Raw genomic sequence first — 18211 nt, 5'->3', positions numbered from 1 at the left:
GGTCGTATATATGGTCTCTGCAGTGGTCGTATATGGGCTATACATTGTGGTCGTATATGGGTTGCACCTTGTGGTCGTATATGGGCTCTACGTTGTGTTCGTATATGGGCTCTACATTGTGGTCGTATATGGGCTCTACGTTGTGGTCGTATATGGGCTCTACGTCTTGGCCGTATATGGGCTCTACATTGTGGTCGTATATGGGCTCTACATTGTGGTTGTATGGGCTCTACGTTGTGGTCGTATATGGGCTCTACATTGTGGTTGTATATGAGCTCTACGTTGGGTTCGTATATGGGCTCTACGTTGTGGTCCTATGGGCTCTATGTTGTGATCATATGGTCTGTAGATTGTGGTTGTATATGGGCTCTACGTTGTGTTCATATATGGGCTCTACATTGAGGCCACTTTCTTCCATTTCTCTGGCAATGCAGCCCCATACGCAACTAGCTGTGGTTCACTTTGTGTTCAGACGCCTTTTTTATCGTAGTCAGCATTACAGCTTTCAACAGCTTTTCCCACGGTAACAAGATAATCAGTATACACCCCTGTCAGTGGCTTTAGCTATGCCTGAACAGTGTGTGTGTTTAAATATATATATTTTTCTGCAATGGTCACCATTACATGCACCCCACACCTTCTGAAAGACTTATACGATCTGTTTCTCATCTCTTGTCACAGTCATAAGACATGGTCCATTTTGGAGCCAGGTGGATCCAGTCCACACTCCTTCCAAATTCTTCAAACCATAGCCACCTATGGAAAGTAAAATAACATTAATACCTGCAACATTATGCTTTGCTAAATACACATTATAACTTGAAATACTGGAAGAATTTTGAACCTTTAGAGAGGTGAGGAATTCCTCTTTTCTTGTTTTCAGACCAATTCCATGGGGCCCAGTGGTGGTGAGATGGTGAAACAAAGAAAGGGTATTTTCTGCCACCTAAACATATTATTAATAAGCAATGTCAACATAACTGATCACCAAAATGACAAAATTTGAATTGGGCGGCACAGTAGTGCAGCAGGTAGTGTCACAGTCGCACAGCTCCAGGGTCCTGGGGTTGTGGGTTCAAGTCCCTCTCCGGATGACTGTCTGTGAGGAGTGTGGGAACATTGATGCACATACATGCAATGAAAGGGGCAAATGATAATTGAAACTGTGCACCCCATCACTCCACTCTTGATATCTATATAGCAGCCCACAGCAAGTTCTGCAGCATGTGGAAATGCTGAAATAAGAAAGAGACTGTCACAAAACCCAACGTAATGTATTTATGCTTCCAAATTAAAAATAGGATTAATTTATTATTAAAGCTTACCTTCTACAATAGCAGTATGTTATTCATTTCACTTTGGCTGTAATCAGCATTGGTTCACAGCCAGGTCTCACACTGTGCATATGGTCTCCGTTGGCTCAAAGTGCCTTGGGAAATCCTCAGTTCTCCTAGATCCAGTAGTTACATTTAGAAGGAACAGAGAAGGTACTGTTTTGTTTTTAAACAAATTTAAGTAATTTACCATCCGCTTGAATCCATCATCATTAGGGGACATTCAAATCCTCTGCCTCTATGTTCAACATCAGTTTCTCCTGTATGCTTCTGAATGAGTCCATGTGCATTCCTTTCAGGACCTTTTTGAAGACTCAAGTAATTGCCTGTCCATCTGGAAAAGGTACCACTTTACAATATTTTTGTGCAAACATGGTATTCTTGGTTTTGCACAAGGACGATGCCAAGTGTTTTTACATCATATGAGGCGATCACTCTGTCAACTCTGCTGTAGTATGATAGCTTAGGCTCAAACACAGAAATGTATTTCTTTATTGATGGACTTCCTACAGCTACATCAACTGAAAGAGGCACATTAGCAGATTTACAGCTGTTTTAGGGTTTATGCAGCTTGTCTGCAGCTGGTCTGCCCTTCAAATATTTTGGAATGAACCATGTGATTCAGGACAGCTTCCTCATTTCAGACCAGATTTAGGGCAGAAATATTATGCCCCCACAGCTGTTTAGAAAGATTTGATATTTTGGGATCTTCTGTCTTAAACATCATTAATACCTGTTAATCAGAATCGAAACATCAGTAATACCTGGTTTAAACATGCTGTAGTTACACCTCTGCTGAAAAAGCATACTCTTGATTCTACAGTTGTTAGTAACTATAGGCCAATTTCCAAATAACTGTTTTTAGCTAAATTTGTGGAAAAGGTTGTATACGCTCAGCTTTTACCACAGCACTGAATCAGGTTTCCTGATGGTGACAAATGACCTTCTACTCACTGTTGATGATGGAAATTGTGGTCCTCATGCTCAGTTTTGCTTTTTGAAGCAGTCTTATTAGGCACTTAGAAAAGAGGGTGGAGTTGGTTCATATCCTGTCAGAACTTTCTCAGTGAATACTGGCAGCTATTTTCATCCTCTGCTGAGGTTTCTTGTGGTGTTGTACAGGGGGTCTCTATTAGGACCTCTCCTTTTATTTTATATATATATATGCTGTATTTAGGTCAGATTGCTAGAAAGCATGATTTCTTTAACATCTCTCATCAGTTGTCTTGAGGACATTAAGAGGTGGACGGCTGACAATTTCTTCAGCTAAATGAAGACAAGCTCGAAGTAATCATCTTTGATGTTCCTCATAACATTTGCAGTGTCTCTAACAACCTTGGTTACTTCTCTTTGTGTGTGAAAACATCTGTGAGAATCATTAGTGTTATTTTTGGCTCAGACCTCAGATTTGATTCACAAATCTATTCTGTGATAAGGAATGGCTTCTTCCACCTTAGAAACATTGCTAAACGTAAGCTTTTTCCTTGTTATTCTGACATGGAAAAACTTATTCATGCATTAATTTCTTCAAGAGTTCACTACTGTAACTCTTTATACATTGGGATTAATCAGTATTTTATTTTACTTTATTACAGCGTTTACAGGTAGTACAGAAAGCAGCAGCAAGGTAACTGACTAGTACCAAAAAAATTGGACTGTCTACATATAGCAAACACTATATAGCTATATCTGAGCATCTGTTGGCTAAATATAGCTAAGCAGATAGAAAACTTGCCTTTAGTAGTGCCCCCCCCCCCCCCCCCCATCAATAAATAAATACCATACAGTTTCCCTAGCCATGGGATGTAAAATCATGTGTTTTTTATGATAAAGGTACTTTGTAGTTGGCTTGTTTACTTGTCGTGATGCAGAGATGACGAGATGGCCTGAACACGAGTGAGAACGATGGTGGGACGAATCGGTTATAGTTCAATCCAATGAAACACATCAGGGAGCATTTGGATCATATCCAACTCCACCCTATGGATTTCTGGATTTGCAACGATGTGTTCTCCAAGGGAGTGGTCACACCCACAAACTATCAGCTAGTGGACAAACCAATCAGCGCTGAGTCCTGCAGCAATAGGCGGGGCTTGTGACGAAACCACGCCAGAAACTAAAATACTGCTGCAGCGGGAGACGGAGAGAGAGAGAGAGAGAGCTGCAGGTAAAGGAGCGAGGGGAATAAAGACACTGAGAATAACGGGTTATTTACATGGCGGTGTTTAAGGGCTCAAACCCAGTGGACACTCAGCTCAAGCACTGTTCCTCATAGAGAAGAGAAAAGATCTCCTGAGAGAAACAGGGGGATGAAGGTGTTTCTCTCCTGGAGCTGGTGTGTGTTTTCTCTCTCCTCACCCCCGGGTCCACAGCGGTGGTCTCAGGTAAGACCCTCTCCTCTTTAATCTATGAATCAATAACATGAAACTGGACGACGAGGTGACTTTTTGTCATCAGTGTTTTCATTAGATTTAACTGTTAAACACTCAGTAACATCAGTGCATTACTCACAAGACACTTAAAATACAGTAGTAAACTAATATTAATTTAGAAAAAAAAACCTTTCCGATTATGGAATCCTTCATTTAATTACCTCTCTTCTGTGCATCAAGTGGAGGTGTTAGTGTATAAGAGTTTATACTGTGTAATGAGTAACGTCCTCGCACCACGGTAAAGTTAGTTTTCTTTTCGATGTTCGGTTTTCCGGCGTCAATACCTTTTCAAAATAAGGTTATATCTGACACAGTGTTACAGATTCTGAACGGTACAGACACAGAGAACAACGCACACTGTTTTTATGGACGCTCCGGTGCATTTGATATATGCTCCTTTTCCTTTCAACAGCTGAAAAAACAGACCGTTTTTCACATCGCAGCAAAGTGCATTCGTTTCTAGACTCTGTTTACAGCACCGCACACCATCGTCTTTCAGCTTTTCAATTTGCTCAAATACGATTAAATACGTACTTTCCTATCACCGCTAACAACAGAAGACAATAACTTCGTTTTCACTGTGTTTATAAACATCAGATTGGCCGCGTTAGACACTAGGAGTGATGGGGAAGAATGCACAGCAATGTGTTTTCATACTGACCTCTGAAGATAAAAATGTTTCTTTGGACCGTTCTCAAAGTATTTAAAATTTACCAACTCATGAGAAAATAACAAAAAGGTCCAAAATACACCCTCCCTCTTCAGGGGAGGCGTGTCCGTTACGAGAGAGTCGCAGACACCAGTCGAGTGAAGTTCAAAGCAAATCAAAGTATTTATTTACCAAAATACTGGATCCAGGAGAACTTACACATTGAGAACAGTGTGATACCCCTCCCAAGTGAAAATTCTGACCTCCCATCATTTGACTCCGACAGTTATACCCCAGATGACGTATAGCCTGTGGTGAGGCGTTTCTGGCTGATTAGCGTATATTAATATGCATAATTTCACGTGTTACGTTCTTTATCTGGCCAGGCTGACAATGGGCCTCTCTTCTCAGCACTTTTTCCCAAGAGACTTAAATTTAGGGAGTCCGAAATATACACTTCAAGGCCACAAACAGAAGCTACAGATCAGCGCCTCCGTGACCAACACTATGATGTCAGTGTGTTACAATCCTGGAGTGCACATCTGTTCAAGGTTAGACGTTAAGAATTAAAACTGTGTGTAAATATCAAGTTATCATGCCATATAGTGAAGTTAGCTTATAATATGTCTTTAGGAGTAATTATCATATGAGTTAGTAGTGCAGAATCAAGCAAAAATGTTTAACTACATGTGTAAGTAATACATGATGTAAATACTGGTTAGTCATTCATATAAATGCATATAGGGTACAGGATTTCACACCATGAGTATGCTAATTTAACTAATCATCATTTAAGGATATTTGTCAACAAACACAAAGTAATAAAATTGTTTTCTACAACAATTCCCCCTTTCCAACTGACAGGTCAATACATTTAGATAAATGGTAAGCAATCAATGTTAGATTGGTCTGCCTAGGTCACCCCCGGGTTGGCGAGTGACTTAGGTAGAGCGTGATGGCAGATTGTGGTGGTAGCGGGCAATTACACCGCTCCTGTTGGGAGTGGACACCTCTGTCCTACCACTCACCCTCTGGACTAAGAGATTACAATGAGCCCTATATGTGTATGTGTTAAAGTGTATTCTTCATCCGTTGGTAGGGATCTGCGCTGGGGGCAAGGATAGACTTTCCTTGTCGTGCCCCTGCCTCAGGGGATTATTCTGCCCCTATGTTGGTTGAGGCTGCTTGATCAGCCTCTTCTGAGGTGTTGTTTTCCTTCAGTGAATGTTTGATGTTAGGTGTCGGTGCGGCTCTGCACTGTGTGAGGTGGTACCACTATAAGCCTTTACCCTTCAGCCGGACTGCACAACTGGTTCTCTCTGTCACCTGGTAGGGTCCTGTCCAGCGAGGTTCGTACCACTTCCGCTTGATGACCTTCATGATGACCCAGGGTGAGACTGTCACTTCTGGATCCTTCTCCTCCGTTTCTTCTCCTTCTCTCCTTTCCTGCACCTGTATAGAGAAATCTTTACAAACAGCTTTTAGTTCTTCATATAGCTGTCGGTACTCTGCTTGAGGTGGTTTCTGTGGGGACGCAAGCGCATTGTTGGTGCCCGGAAATGGCATGCCTCTCACTAATTCAAAAGGAGTAAATCCTATAGTTCTATTTACTGAACTACAGACACTAATTAAAGCAATTGGAAGGACCTCAAGCCAATTCATGCCCGTGGCCAGTTTGATTTTTTGCTAATTTGGTTTTCAAAGTTTGATTCATCCTCTCCACCTGACCTTGTGAGGCAGGATGATACACACAACCATAGCTATGGCGCAGCCCCAACGACTGCTCCACCCACTGCAGTGTTTTACTCGTGAAATGACTCCCGTTATCTGGAAAAAATTTCCTAGGAAACCCATGGTTCGGAATCCAACAATTAATCAGAAACTTACAGACTGATTTTGCATCTTCCCTCAGAGTGGGGAGTGCCTCCACCCACCCCGAGAATCTATCTACAACGACCAGGAGACATCTATATCTCCTAATGGGGTCAATCATATCTGTGTAATCCATTTGAATCTCGTATCCATGAGAATCTGGCAATGGAAACCTTCCTGGAGCTAGTTTAAATGCTTTTGCTACGTTCTGAGTGTTACAAATCTGACATTTAGTGATGTAATCAGCCACTAATGCTGACATGTGTGGGTGCCACCATTGTTTTAGATTTTCCAGTGTTTGTTGTTTTCCTATATGTGCCACTTCTAATGCTGAAATTACTGCTAGCAGTTCTGCGTTCCCCCTTTTTCTGAAACAGTACACCATTAATCACAGTGTCTGTTTCAGAAACATCCATGTAAAAACGTAGTGAATAGTCAGGTCTGGCTAAGTCAACTGCAGCAGATAAGGTTTGTTTAACATCTATAAACACCTGTTCTGACTCCACCGTCCAATTGAGCTTACCAGACAAATTTCTCATCCCTATAGATTTCACCATGTCCCTAAGAGGTTGTGTACGTTCGACAAAGTCAAGAATCTATTGTCTGCTGTAACCAGTCAGTCCTAAAAATGCTAACATGTCTTACACAGTCTCTGGTTTTGTGTTTATATTGGGGAATCCAAATTGGTTGTGTAATATTCATACAAAAAGAGACAGGTGTCTGATTAGTGTATCCTACATCATCTGGTCCTATGGACCACAATGTGTCAGGTAGTGATGCCAATAATACCTCCATCTGTGGATAATCAGAGTCCTCACAACCATGGTGTCTAGGCAGCATTCGATGGTGCAATGTGACTTGGATGGATGAGTTATCAGTGATGTAATATGTCTGTGTAGACTGCGAAAACATGACACCAGGCAGCTGGGTCCGGAACCAATCCGTGGCCTCATTTGCTCTTTTTACCATAGGGCCCAACTGCTTGGCCTCGTGTCCTGGATGGAAGACAGTTTGTACCAATAATGTTGTTGTGGTGTTATTGAGACAGGAGATGCCACCCCTTCAGGACCCACATAAATCCCTGTGGTATCAACCGACCACTCTGTACCCTCTAATTCTGTTTGAAAAGCTTCATAGTAAGTTAAATCTCCCCCTACATCATAGAACAGGGTGACATGGAATGGGTCGGGCGGAGGGACGTAGGGTGCCATGGCTGTAATCCAAGGCGACCACTGTTGGAACAAGTCAATTAGTGGTGGTGACGGGTCCGTCTGTCCAGTCACTAAACCCCAGTAATTTATTTAAATTTAATTTAAATTTAAATACTATTTTTGAGCAGTTTTACTTCACTGATTTATTCATTTATATTTTTCAAGGTTTTTGTAAGTTTCACATCAAATAACACTGCATTAGATCAACAAATATAAACTAAAAAGCTTAAATAATTCTTTATTGTGTGTATTCTAAATAAACAAGTATTATTTCATTATATTTTTGAAAGATTATAATAATAATTTTTGTTATCAGCAGCTGAGAAAACTGCCAAAGTACCAAAATATTTATTATTTGTTGAGATTGTTGCCTCCACTCCGAGCAGCACCCGATGAACTCCTCCACGCCCGACACACATTAGCTCCTCTTGCACCCCGGGGAAATATCGCAGTCCAGGGCCGTTCACCAGGCTCACCCTTTCACCTCCGCTCCCCACAGTCAACAACGGGCACAACAGGTCCCAGTCCAACGCACACACACCAGACCCCGACCTCCTTCTTCCTCCTGTCTCAACCTCGTGGGCTCTCAAAACACAATCGCGACCCGGAAGTCCCCTCTCGGAGGTCGCTCCCCTCTTAAAAGGGTCTAACCCCACCCCCTTCCTTAATCATTCTTACAGCATGTTTATTAGTGATCTACCTAGTTATGTATTCCCCCTCAAAGACAGTCGTAAAATAATTTTAAATAGTTATAGATACATAAATAATTATATAGGTGCATCCCTTTCTTACCGTGACAGGAAAGACATCCCTCTAATCAACATTTACAACACGCTCTCCAGATTTAACTAATGTCCTTACTGGAGAAGCTATTTGGATTAACAAGCTCTGATACTGACACTTGGCCTTCACACATTTGTTTGAATAATGTGAACTAATTGTCACATTATGTTCTACTACTGAACATTTTGCCTTCAATAAAATAAGCTGATACTGACATGCACTGTGCTTGATTTCCACCATGGAATAAGCAGAAAAGATGACAGATAAGACAGAGACAATATTCCTTTGTATTACTGACAAGGTTAACTGCTTAACTTGCTGTCCATTTTTGTAAAATAAAATATTACACTATGCCATTGTACACTAGCTTTTCAGTCCTATGATTAATAAACCAGCTTCAAAAGTATGGTTTAAACTACAGATTTGACTAACATTATATAGTTTTCTGTAGTCCTGGTAGGTGACACCACCACTGCATCTGACTACTATAACCAACACACTGGTGATATAGCTGCCAAACTGAACTGCATTTACCAACCAGACAGTGACTAGAGATATTAGCTAACATCAGCTTAAAACAATGATTTAGTAAAATATGTTTACATTTCAAACTCTGTCCCTTTTACATGATAAATAGCTAAACAGAAATCATAAGCTAAGGTTAGCTTCTATACCTGGTGTTGATGGGCCGCTCCAGGGTCTCCGCATGAACCTCACACAGAGAGCATGGACTTCTCACTCGCAGCAAAGCATCTTTGTCAAAGCAATGTTACTTTGTTTACATTTTTAATATTTCAATATGTATATATGGTTACTTAACTTCCATAATCACAATGTCATTTCACAACTGCACTTTATGTAAATAATCACAACTGCACTTTATGTAAATTATGTAAATAATGTTATATATTGCACTTCTGGTTAGATGCTAACTACATTTCATTGGCCCTGTACTTGAACTCTGCACAATGACAATGAAGTTGAATCTAATCTAATCTGATAAGTGCTGGTCAGGGTTATGCAGGAAAGATCCCTGAACAAGTGGTCCACATTAGCCTCCTGACAGCAGATGGACTCGTTCGCAGACGGAACTTCAGTGCAGTGATCATATGTGCACCAGCTAGTAGTGATGACAAAACGAAGCTTCATGAGGGGTTTTTCAGCCAAAAGGTTCATTACTTGAAGCCTCATTGAGTCGTTATATGACGTTATATGACAGATTAAATTAATCCTGTTTAAAATAAACTGGTTTCCCACTCTGTCTCAATGAATATAAAAGTGTGTGTTTGCATGGAAATATTATTAGTTAATTGTTGTGAGGGTGAACACTCAGAATAAATACACCAATGATATACACTGACTCTGACTGTGAGAGTGCTTATGGAACTGGGAGTGAAAGACAGTAAACTGCAACAGAGCAGTGTGGGGAGAGGGACCAATATAAATTATTGATTCTTATTTTAAAATATAAAACTCTTATTGTGTGGGTTGAGGCGATCCCTTTTCTTTGATACAGTCTCCCCAGCCTTAGAGAACACCCTTTCACACAGCACTGAGGAGGCTGGAGTACATGATGTCAGTGCTAGCTGATATAAATATGTATAAATCCCACGAAGTGCTGCGAGGCTCGAGCCCTCTATGCGTTAGTGACGTTCAAACTGAAACGAACACGTGGCCCACAGAATCAGAATCTCTTTTGTCACCAGTCACGTGATTTTTACGGTAACGATACAAGCCTCGAACAAGGGCTTCATCTGACACGCCCCTTTTTACTCGACACAGGCTCCTAACCCTCGCTTCAAATGTCACAACACTACCAGCTAGCGTTTCCCACCCTCTCCAAACTCGGGGAACGGCTGGATGCTCCTCTCCACAAACGTGTGTTGCACCGTTCCTCTTTAATTTCTCCTCAGCGGCTCCAAGGCATAAGCCATCGGGTTTTTTGGAGCTTAATCAGAATTCCTTCCAGACTCGTCTAAAGCCATGATATCACCAAAACAACGAACATGTTTCCCTTGACCGTGACCGTTCCTCCGTATGGAACGCCGTTGGTCTCTAAACGTGTTGGATTCTCCGTGTAAATACGTAGCGTATAATTTTGTGTTAACACGCTAAAGTATTTACGGTATTAAGTTTGTGTATTTATTTATACTGGTGTATTGCTGAAACAACATAAAGCCTTAACTTACCAAATAACGGAAACATTCCAGTATTTAATATCCTGAAAAATGTTTCTTTTATGAGATTTTGTAAAAACATTATACATATATAAATGTATATTGTTGAACGTATATATAAATATAAAACCCATTCAACCACCACAGAATTTACTGCTGAAAAAAGCCCTTTTTTAATTCAGATTTTTTTGTTCAATTTTATTTTGAAGGAGATTTATCCTCTCACGTTTTTAATGTGTATATATAGAAGTAGATACACATAATTAAATAAAACATGAGTAAATTAATGTATCTTTAAACATATTATATATGTTTACAGAAAGAGGAGGATCTGGAAATTTCACTATGGGTTTGTATTGACACTGTAGTGTTTAGCAGTATGCTATTAAAAGAATGCACATAATTTATCAATGTGAATGAATTACGCCTCAGTATGTGTCACACACAGTGTGAGAGAATAGTGATGTTTGTTTGATATAAAATTATAAAAAGCTTTAGAGCATGTTATGAAAGGTATTTTAAGGCATTATAGTAAAAAAATCTTTAATTGTGAAAAATAAACTTCCAGTTGTCATGGGGATCAGCTTTACTAGTATTGCTGTCTTCACACTGCTCACGTAGGGCTCAACGTAGCCATAGGTCAGTGCTCAGCTCACTGTGTTATGAATAATTCAGATGAAACGTAGGGACTACGTTCACAAAGGATTTATGTTTTGTGTCAGGTACAGTGTGTGATGTAAATCATATCATGAATATGTAAGTACACCCGGATTTGAGGCTTCCCATTGGCGAAAACCTTAAGAAGCGTGTAAACGTGTCATTTTTGGTCACGTTATCGCGACAAAGTTTTATGGAACGCCGTTGGTCTCTAAACGTGTTGGATTCTCCGTGTTAATACGTAGCTTATAATTTCGTGTTAACACGCTAAGGTATTTACGTGTTAACACGTTATGAACATGTTAACACGTTAAGTTTTTGTATTTCGTGAATCATGATGCTTTACTGCCACCTACTGGTGTATGGTGTTATTGCTGAAACAACATAAAGCCTTAACTTACCAAATAACGGAAAAAAATCTATATAAAATATATATATATATATATATATATATATGTGACGGGGGCGCACGCTCCAGGGGCTACTACTATGCACCCTCTATAAAATAAAAGAGCTTACCGCCACATACAATAACCACGACTACGCCACCCCAATTGTCTAAAGGGTATGGGGACCCCTGTCAGGTTTCTCAAATAAATGAGGGATAAGGCTGCTTAACAAAAGGCACTTTATTCAGTCAACACAGTATAAAAATCAATTCACATTAACACGAGTCTTGAATTCAATAGTGAACACCAGGAACACTCCCATTCAGCCCAATACCTCTGGCAAAGCCTAAAAAGGTTAATAGTAAGATGCCCACAGAGTAATAAAGGAGTTCCAGTTAATTACCCCCAGGAAACAAAAAGAAAACACCTCTAAACATAAACCACTCACAAAAAGAAGGAAACCAAAAGTACTCAAACTTAAGCCTTGGGGCAGAACACTAATAATTACTCTAGGGTCATCACGATTAAGACTTATTCAAACGTGTTAAACACTAAATGGGCATAACGGGCAACCCCTAGTAACACTGAGTAAAAATAGTGGTCCTATGGTCCACTAAGAGAAGAAAACTAAAAGACAACAGTACAGATGGCTCAATAAAACAATACAATACTACTAAAATTTGGCATGAGAGGCAAGCAAGTAATATAAAAAGAAGGGAGAGAAAAAAAAGAAAAGAAACAAAAGAAAACAGTGGCCTACAGGCAACCAGGCCTGGCCCCACTAGAGGCTGCAAAGCACGATCAACTGGAACAGGAAGTGTGACATTCAGGCCACCGCGGTCAATTACTAGCTGCTGCAAAGTGCGATCAACCAGCACCGGAACAATGACGTTCAGGCAACTGCAATCAAGTGTAAGCCTTAACGGCGAAGTCAGTTATCCGTGGCCTCAAACCACCATCTACACTATAGATCGCTGGGTAGTCAAGCAAGGCTAGAAACCTGCTTAAACCTCGGACACTTGGCTTCCGATTCAGCCAGAGAAATACGACTCAGCTTCCACCGCCGCGACGACGCTGCACGCCCACACACACCACCTTGGTTGATCGAAAGCGGAAGTGAAAATTATTGGTGATCCTGGGGCTTTTATCGTCCTATCCAACCCACCAGGTGGCGACAATAATACCCTCTTTAGTGCTCCCTGTCAACCATACCACATTCACCCCCTCTTTCAAAGTTCACCGTCCCGGTGAACTAGTTACCCCACCAGAACACTACTGCCATGGCCGAAAAATGGTAAGAACGGGGCCAGATGTGACTAAACCAGTAACACCATTTGCTGTAGCTGCACGAGGGAGGTGGAAAGGGTTTGGATGCTGGCCTGCAGTGCTACGAGCCGAACGCCGCAACATAGGAACAGGTAAAAACTCCGGCCCTTGATGTTCAGGTATCAACGGCACCTGAGGAGCTAAGGGGATAGCAGGTGCGCTAACTGTACACCCCTGCTGCTCTTGGATAGGTTCCACTACCTGACCTAAACGAGGCTCAGTCACCCTCCCAACCACATCAACTACTGGGGGCCCTACACCCACCAATACCTCTCCCGATACACTCTCTTCTTCTAAATCATCTAAACCTACCTCCTGATGACAAGCTAACCCGGGTTCTACAATAACCTTTTCGGCTGGTGTTAATGAATTTGTTGCCGTGGTCACAACCTTTAATTCTGACCGATGCACTGTTTTGCAACCTTCCTCAGTCCCTGTTGGCCTAATCTTATACAGAGTCCCCACATGATCTAAGCACTCCACTATATCAAAAACAGTAGAACTCCAGAGATCCTGTACCTTATGCCTACCTTGAAAATGATTCCTACAACGAACCCGTGTGCCTGGAGAAAGTAGGGGTGCTGGTGCATTATAATTACGCCTCCGATATGCTGCTGCCTCCTCTAAATGTTCTTTTGCTCTAACGTACACCTCAGCCAAATGCTCCCTATGTTGAGCTACCCAATCAGAAAGATCAATGTTCCCCTCCCCTTCCTCACAACCATTCCCCAACAACCTATCAATGGGCAGCTGTGGTTTCTGCCCAAACATTAATTCATATGGGGAGTAATGGGTAGACTGGTGCACCGTGGTGTTATAAGCAAACACTAACTGTGGTAACAGTTGCGGCCACTTTCTTTTCTTTTCAGGAGGCAAAGTTCTAAGCAAATCATGCAGAGTTCTATTAAAACGCTCGCATTGCCCATTGCCTTCCGGATGGTAAGGTGTAGTCCGACTCTTCTCTATGCCGTAGAGCTCACAAAGGCGTCGCAACAACTCCCCCTCAAAGCTACGACCCTGATCTGAATGGATCCTTTGAGGTACCCCATACACATAGAACCACCTTTCGGTTAACACCCTCACCACCGTACTGGCTTTTTGGTCAGGCACTGGATATGCTTGGGTAAATTTTGAAAATACATCGGTAATTACTAACACATTCTCTTGTCCGCTACTAGCCCGCTCCAAAAGGGTAAAATCGATGGCCACAATTTCTAAAGGTCGAGTGGCCAATAAACTACCCATAAAAGTTCTTACTTTAGGGCGTGTGGCCTTAGCCACGGAACATCGGTCACACTGAAGGCACCAATCCCTCACATCTTGCCACATCTTAGGCCAGTAACACCTCTGCCGCACAAGGTCCGTAGTGCGCTCTATACCCTGGTGACCGTGATGGTCATGTAGCCCGGTGAGCACCTCACCCTGCAGTGCCTTAGGCAACAACAACTGAAAGACTGGGTTGGTTGCTGATGGAAATTTAACTTGTCTGTACAAAACACCCTCAATCTCTATAATCCTAGGCCATTGCCTAACCAACTCCCTCAACCCCTGTCTCCCTTCTTAGCTCTAGTACCGTAGGCTTCCGTCCTTGCTTCCAATACTGCAAGAACGCGGCAATACATGGGTCAGCCGCTTGCAACACCTTAAGGTCAGCCCTACTGCGACTAGGGACTGCATCTACTGTCTGACACATCAGGTCGCGTCTCTCTAAGCCACCTACCTGATGAGCTACCTCGAGGGGAATGGAAACCCCTCCTACCAACCCCCCCGAAAAAGCTTCAGAAGGGACAGGCAACCGAGACAAGGCATCTGCATTGCGATTGGCCACGCCTGGGCGATACTTGATCTCATAATCAAACAATGCTAACTGGGATGCCCACCGCTGTTCTACTGCCCCCAGTTTTGCAGACTGTAAATAACTCAACGGATTGTTATCCGTATAGACGATACATTTATTGCCCAAAAGATACTCCCTAAATTTTTCAGTTACAGCCCACTTTAAAGCCAACAGCTCTAACTTCATAGTGCTGTAGTTTGACATATTTCGCTCCGATGGTCGCAACCCACGACTGGCATATGCAATTGGCCGTCGCTGCCCATCTACATCCTGGGACAACACTGCCCCTAACCCAGCATGACTCGCATCAATTTCTACATGGAAAGGGCGAGTGAAGTCAGCATATCCCAACACAGGTGCACTTACAAGTCGCTCTTTAAGACCTAAAAAGCTCCTCTCACAGGCTTCATCCCAATGTTGCCCAAGGGGATCCTGCACTCTAGGCCTGGGTCGTTTTTTAGAGCCCTGTATGGCACTCACAAGTCGATGCAGGGGAGCCGCCAAATGAGCAAACCCCTCCACAAACCGTCTATAATATGAGGCAAAACCTAAAAAGGACCGCAACTCTTTAACCGTTGACGGTCTTTTCCAGTCCTCTACTACCCGGATCTTCTCCGGGTCAGTGGACACACCTGCAGCGGAAATAACATGCCCCAAATAACCGACCTCCGTCTGAAAGAACTTACATTTCTGTAACTTCAGTTTTAGGTTATGCTGTTGCAACCTGCCCAGTACCATATCCAAACGTTGGAGATGCTGCTCGACAGTTGGAGAGAAAATGACCACATCATCTAGATACAACAACAGGGAATGGAAACTTTGGTCGCCAAAAATCCGTTCCATCAATCGCTGAAACGTACTCGGCGCATTGCATAGACCAAATGGCATCCTGTTAAATTCAAACAGGCCAAAAGGTGTACAGAAGGCAGTTTTCTCTCTATCCTGTTTAGCTACTGACACCTGGTTATACCCACTGGCCAAATCTAATGTACTAAACCACTTAGCACCACTCAAAGCATCTAGGGATTCTTCGATCCTAGGCAAAGGAAAAGCATCTTTGCGCGTCTTAGCATTAAGTTGACGATAATCGACACACAAACGGATGGACCCATCCTTCTTCTGAACAACCACTATGGGCGATGCATAAGGGCTTGTACTAGGGCTCGCTACTTTACGATCTACCAGTTCTTGTATATGGGCTTTCACTAGATCATACTGCGAAGGTGCAAGGCGCCGATACCTCTGCCTCACTGGAATAGGATCCACAAGAGGGATGGTATGCTGAACCAGTGTAGTACATCCCAAATCACCATCATGTTGACTAAAGGTGTCCCGATACTTCTCCAAAACCGCTCGAGCTTGTTCCTGTTCTTGATCAGAAAGAGAGGGCCAAGTACATTGGGAAAAATCAATGCCAAACCCATCATCCCTTTGAACAGACTGAATTGTCACCACTTGCTGCTGCTCATCTCTCTGGACTTGCACGGTACTACCACTAGAAAAACATCTAGGTACATAAAGCTCCCCCAGCACCACCTTGGGCTGAAGCCACCTATCTTGATAACTCACATTCACCACAGGCACATGTATCACTCCCTGTTCCACAGTCAAAAAGGCTGAAGGGATGAGAAGGTCACCGGGCAAATGGCCATCCACAAAGGATGCTGGCTCCAACATCCCGGAAGAAAGGGCACGCCCCAGACCACCATGGCACAAGGCAGGCACAAACTTCATAGTGCCAGCTGGTACTCGAACAGCAGGGCCACGCTGCATTCTAACCAGGCCTACCCTACCCCCATGACAAGTACGCTCCAAATGCTGACATTGCGAAAATGCTCTTTGCCACACCCTACCAGCCTGTTGGACCTCTGGGGAACGGAACAGTGCCGACCCATGTTGTAAAAACAGCTCATTATAACACTGACTAATTATATTCATCCCCAGCAACCCGGGAATAGCGTTCTTAGAGAGAAGAGTATTAGACTCACTAGAACCTTTAGTGACCAAAATACCCATACGGGGTAAAACCTTGCCAAAAACGCACACGTCCACTTCCAGATACCCCAAGTATGGAATATCTAGTCCATTAGCAGCCTTTAACTGCAACCATGGACATGACTGCAAGGATGGCTGCAAGTGACCTCGCAAATACTCATTAAAAAACCGATCTGTAACTGTGCTTACCATTGACCCGGTATCTAATAAGCAAGGCACTACCACTCCCCCAATCTCGATCTCCACTGTAGGGCATTCACCAACTAACCTTGTTGCTCCTGAAAGTCCAAAGCCCTGTTCCTCCCCTCCCGACACCTGGGCTATTGTATCGGGGGGTGTTAGTTTTCCTGTTGCTGAACGGTAGCCCGGTCTACTGCTCCCCCCACTCTTAGTCCAACACTGGCCTCTGCTTTACAAAAACGAACCATGTGCCCCGGCTGACCACAACGTAGGCATATTGGCTTACCGTCGGCCTGAAACCGATACCGTGAATGGCGGTTAATCTGGTGACCTTGGGGCCTAGGGACTAAAGGGGCAGACTCGAGACGCTGCATGATAGCATCCAACTGGACTTGTTGCTTCCGTATGTTCTCCTTTAGGTCTGTCAGTTCGCCTGAACGGTTAACCAAAACAGCATTTACATCTCCCTCGCGCTCAGCTACTAAATGGGTGTGACAAGAGTGTACTCGGGGGCGATGGCTGAAAGATTCGCCTTCCTCCGCCCAACGAATTGCTTCGCTACGAATATCCAAAAAGGTCACCTCGGAGTCTACACGGACCTGGCGCCGTAACTCCCTTCGCAGTGAACTATCACGTATATGTTCAATAAACTGATCGCGCAAGGTAATGTCAGGACTGGCAAAACATAAAGGATCCCTACGCTTCACAGCCTCCATTAGTGACATTAAGGCATGGGAATAAACTCTTAATGACTCGCCCTCACGTTGTCGCCGCTGAAAAAACTGAGTTTGCAGACTAACGCATGACTGCGAACACCCATACACACTACTTAAAATACTAAAAATCCCTTCTGGTCCTTCCCTCTCAGAGTCAGGACGAAACTTAACTTCTGCCTTTGCTTCGCCATCCAACAGGTCAAGTACGCTCAAAGCCTGCTCACCCCTAGACCCAGGACGTAATATCAAATACCGCCGAACCTCTTCTATCCATTCCTCCACCTTAAGGGAATCTACTGCCGGGTTTCCAGAAAACCTGGGACATTTTCTGTCCCTAGGCACATAAACATAACGTTCTACTACTCCACCCACAATCGAAGAGTTCCCCTGGACAGAACTAGAAGTATATGATTGCCTGGAAGTACCTTCAACCGCGTTATCTACCCTTGCGGCTACAGGTCTCTGAGTTACCTCCTCTCTGAGTCTATTATTTTCTGTCCTGAGCTGCTGAACTAGCTCGGTAAGGGCCTTAAGCTGATCTGCCAAATTCTCATCTGCCATTATTATTATATATATATATATATATATATATATATATATTTTTTTTTTTTTTAAAAGAAATATACTCTCTCAAAAAAAAAGAAAAAAAACTC

The 18211-nt window shown here is 42.9% G+C and overlaps 1 protein-coding gene across 1 annotated transcript in view; it reads left to right on the top strand.

Moving 5' to 3' along the window:
- LOC136694894 (BOLA class I histocompatibility antigen, alpha chain BL3-6-like) overlaps window positions 1-18211 on the top strand; it is a 38269-nt gene that overhangs the window by 3895 nt on the left and 16163 nt on the right. The window contains exon 3 of the mRNA XM_066668722.1: window positions 3640-3718. Coding sequence (XP_066524819.1) covers window positions 3640-3718 — 79 coding nt within the window. The remainder of the gene's footprint in view (window positions 1-3639; window positions 3719-18211) is intronic.

The sequence above is a fragment of the Hoplias malabaricus genome, chromosome 4 (genome assembly GCF_029633855.1).
Source record: "Hoplias malabaricus isolate fHopMal1 chromosome 4, fHopMal1.hap1, whole genome shotgun sequence".
Classification (NCBI taxonomy): domain Eukaryota; kingdom Metazoa; phylum Chordata; class Actinopteri; order Characiformes; family Erythrinidae; genus Hoplias; species Hoplias malabaricus.
This window is presented reverse-complemented; position numbering and strand designations above follow the sequence as displayed.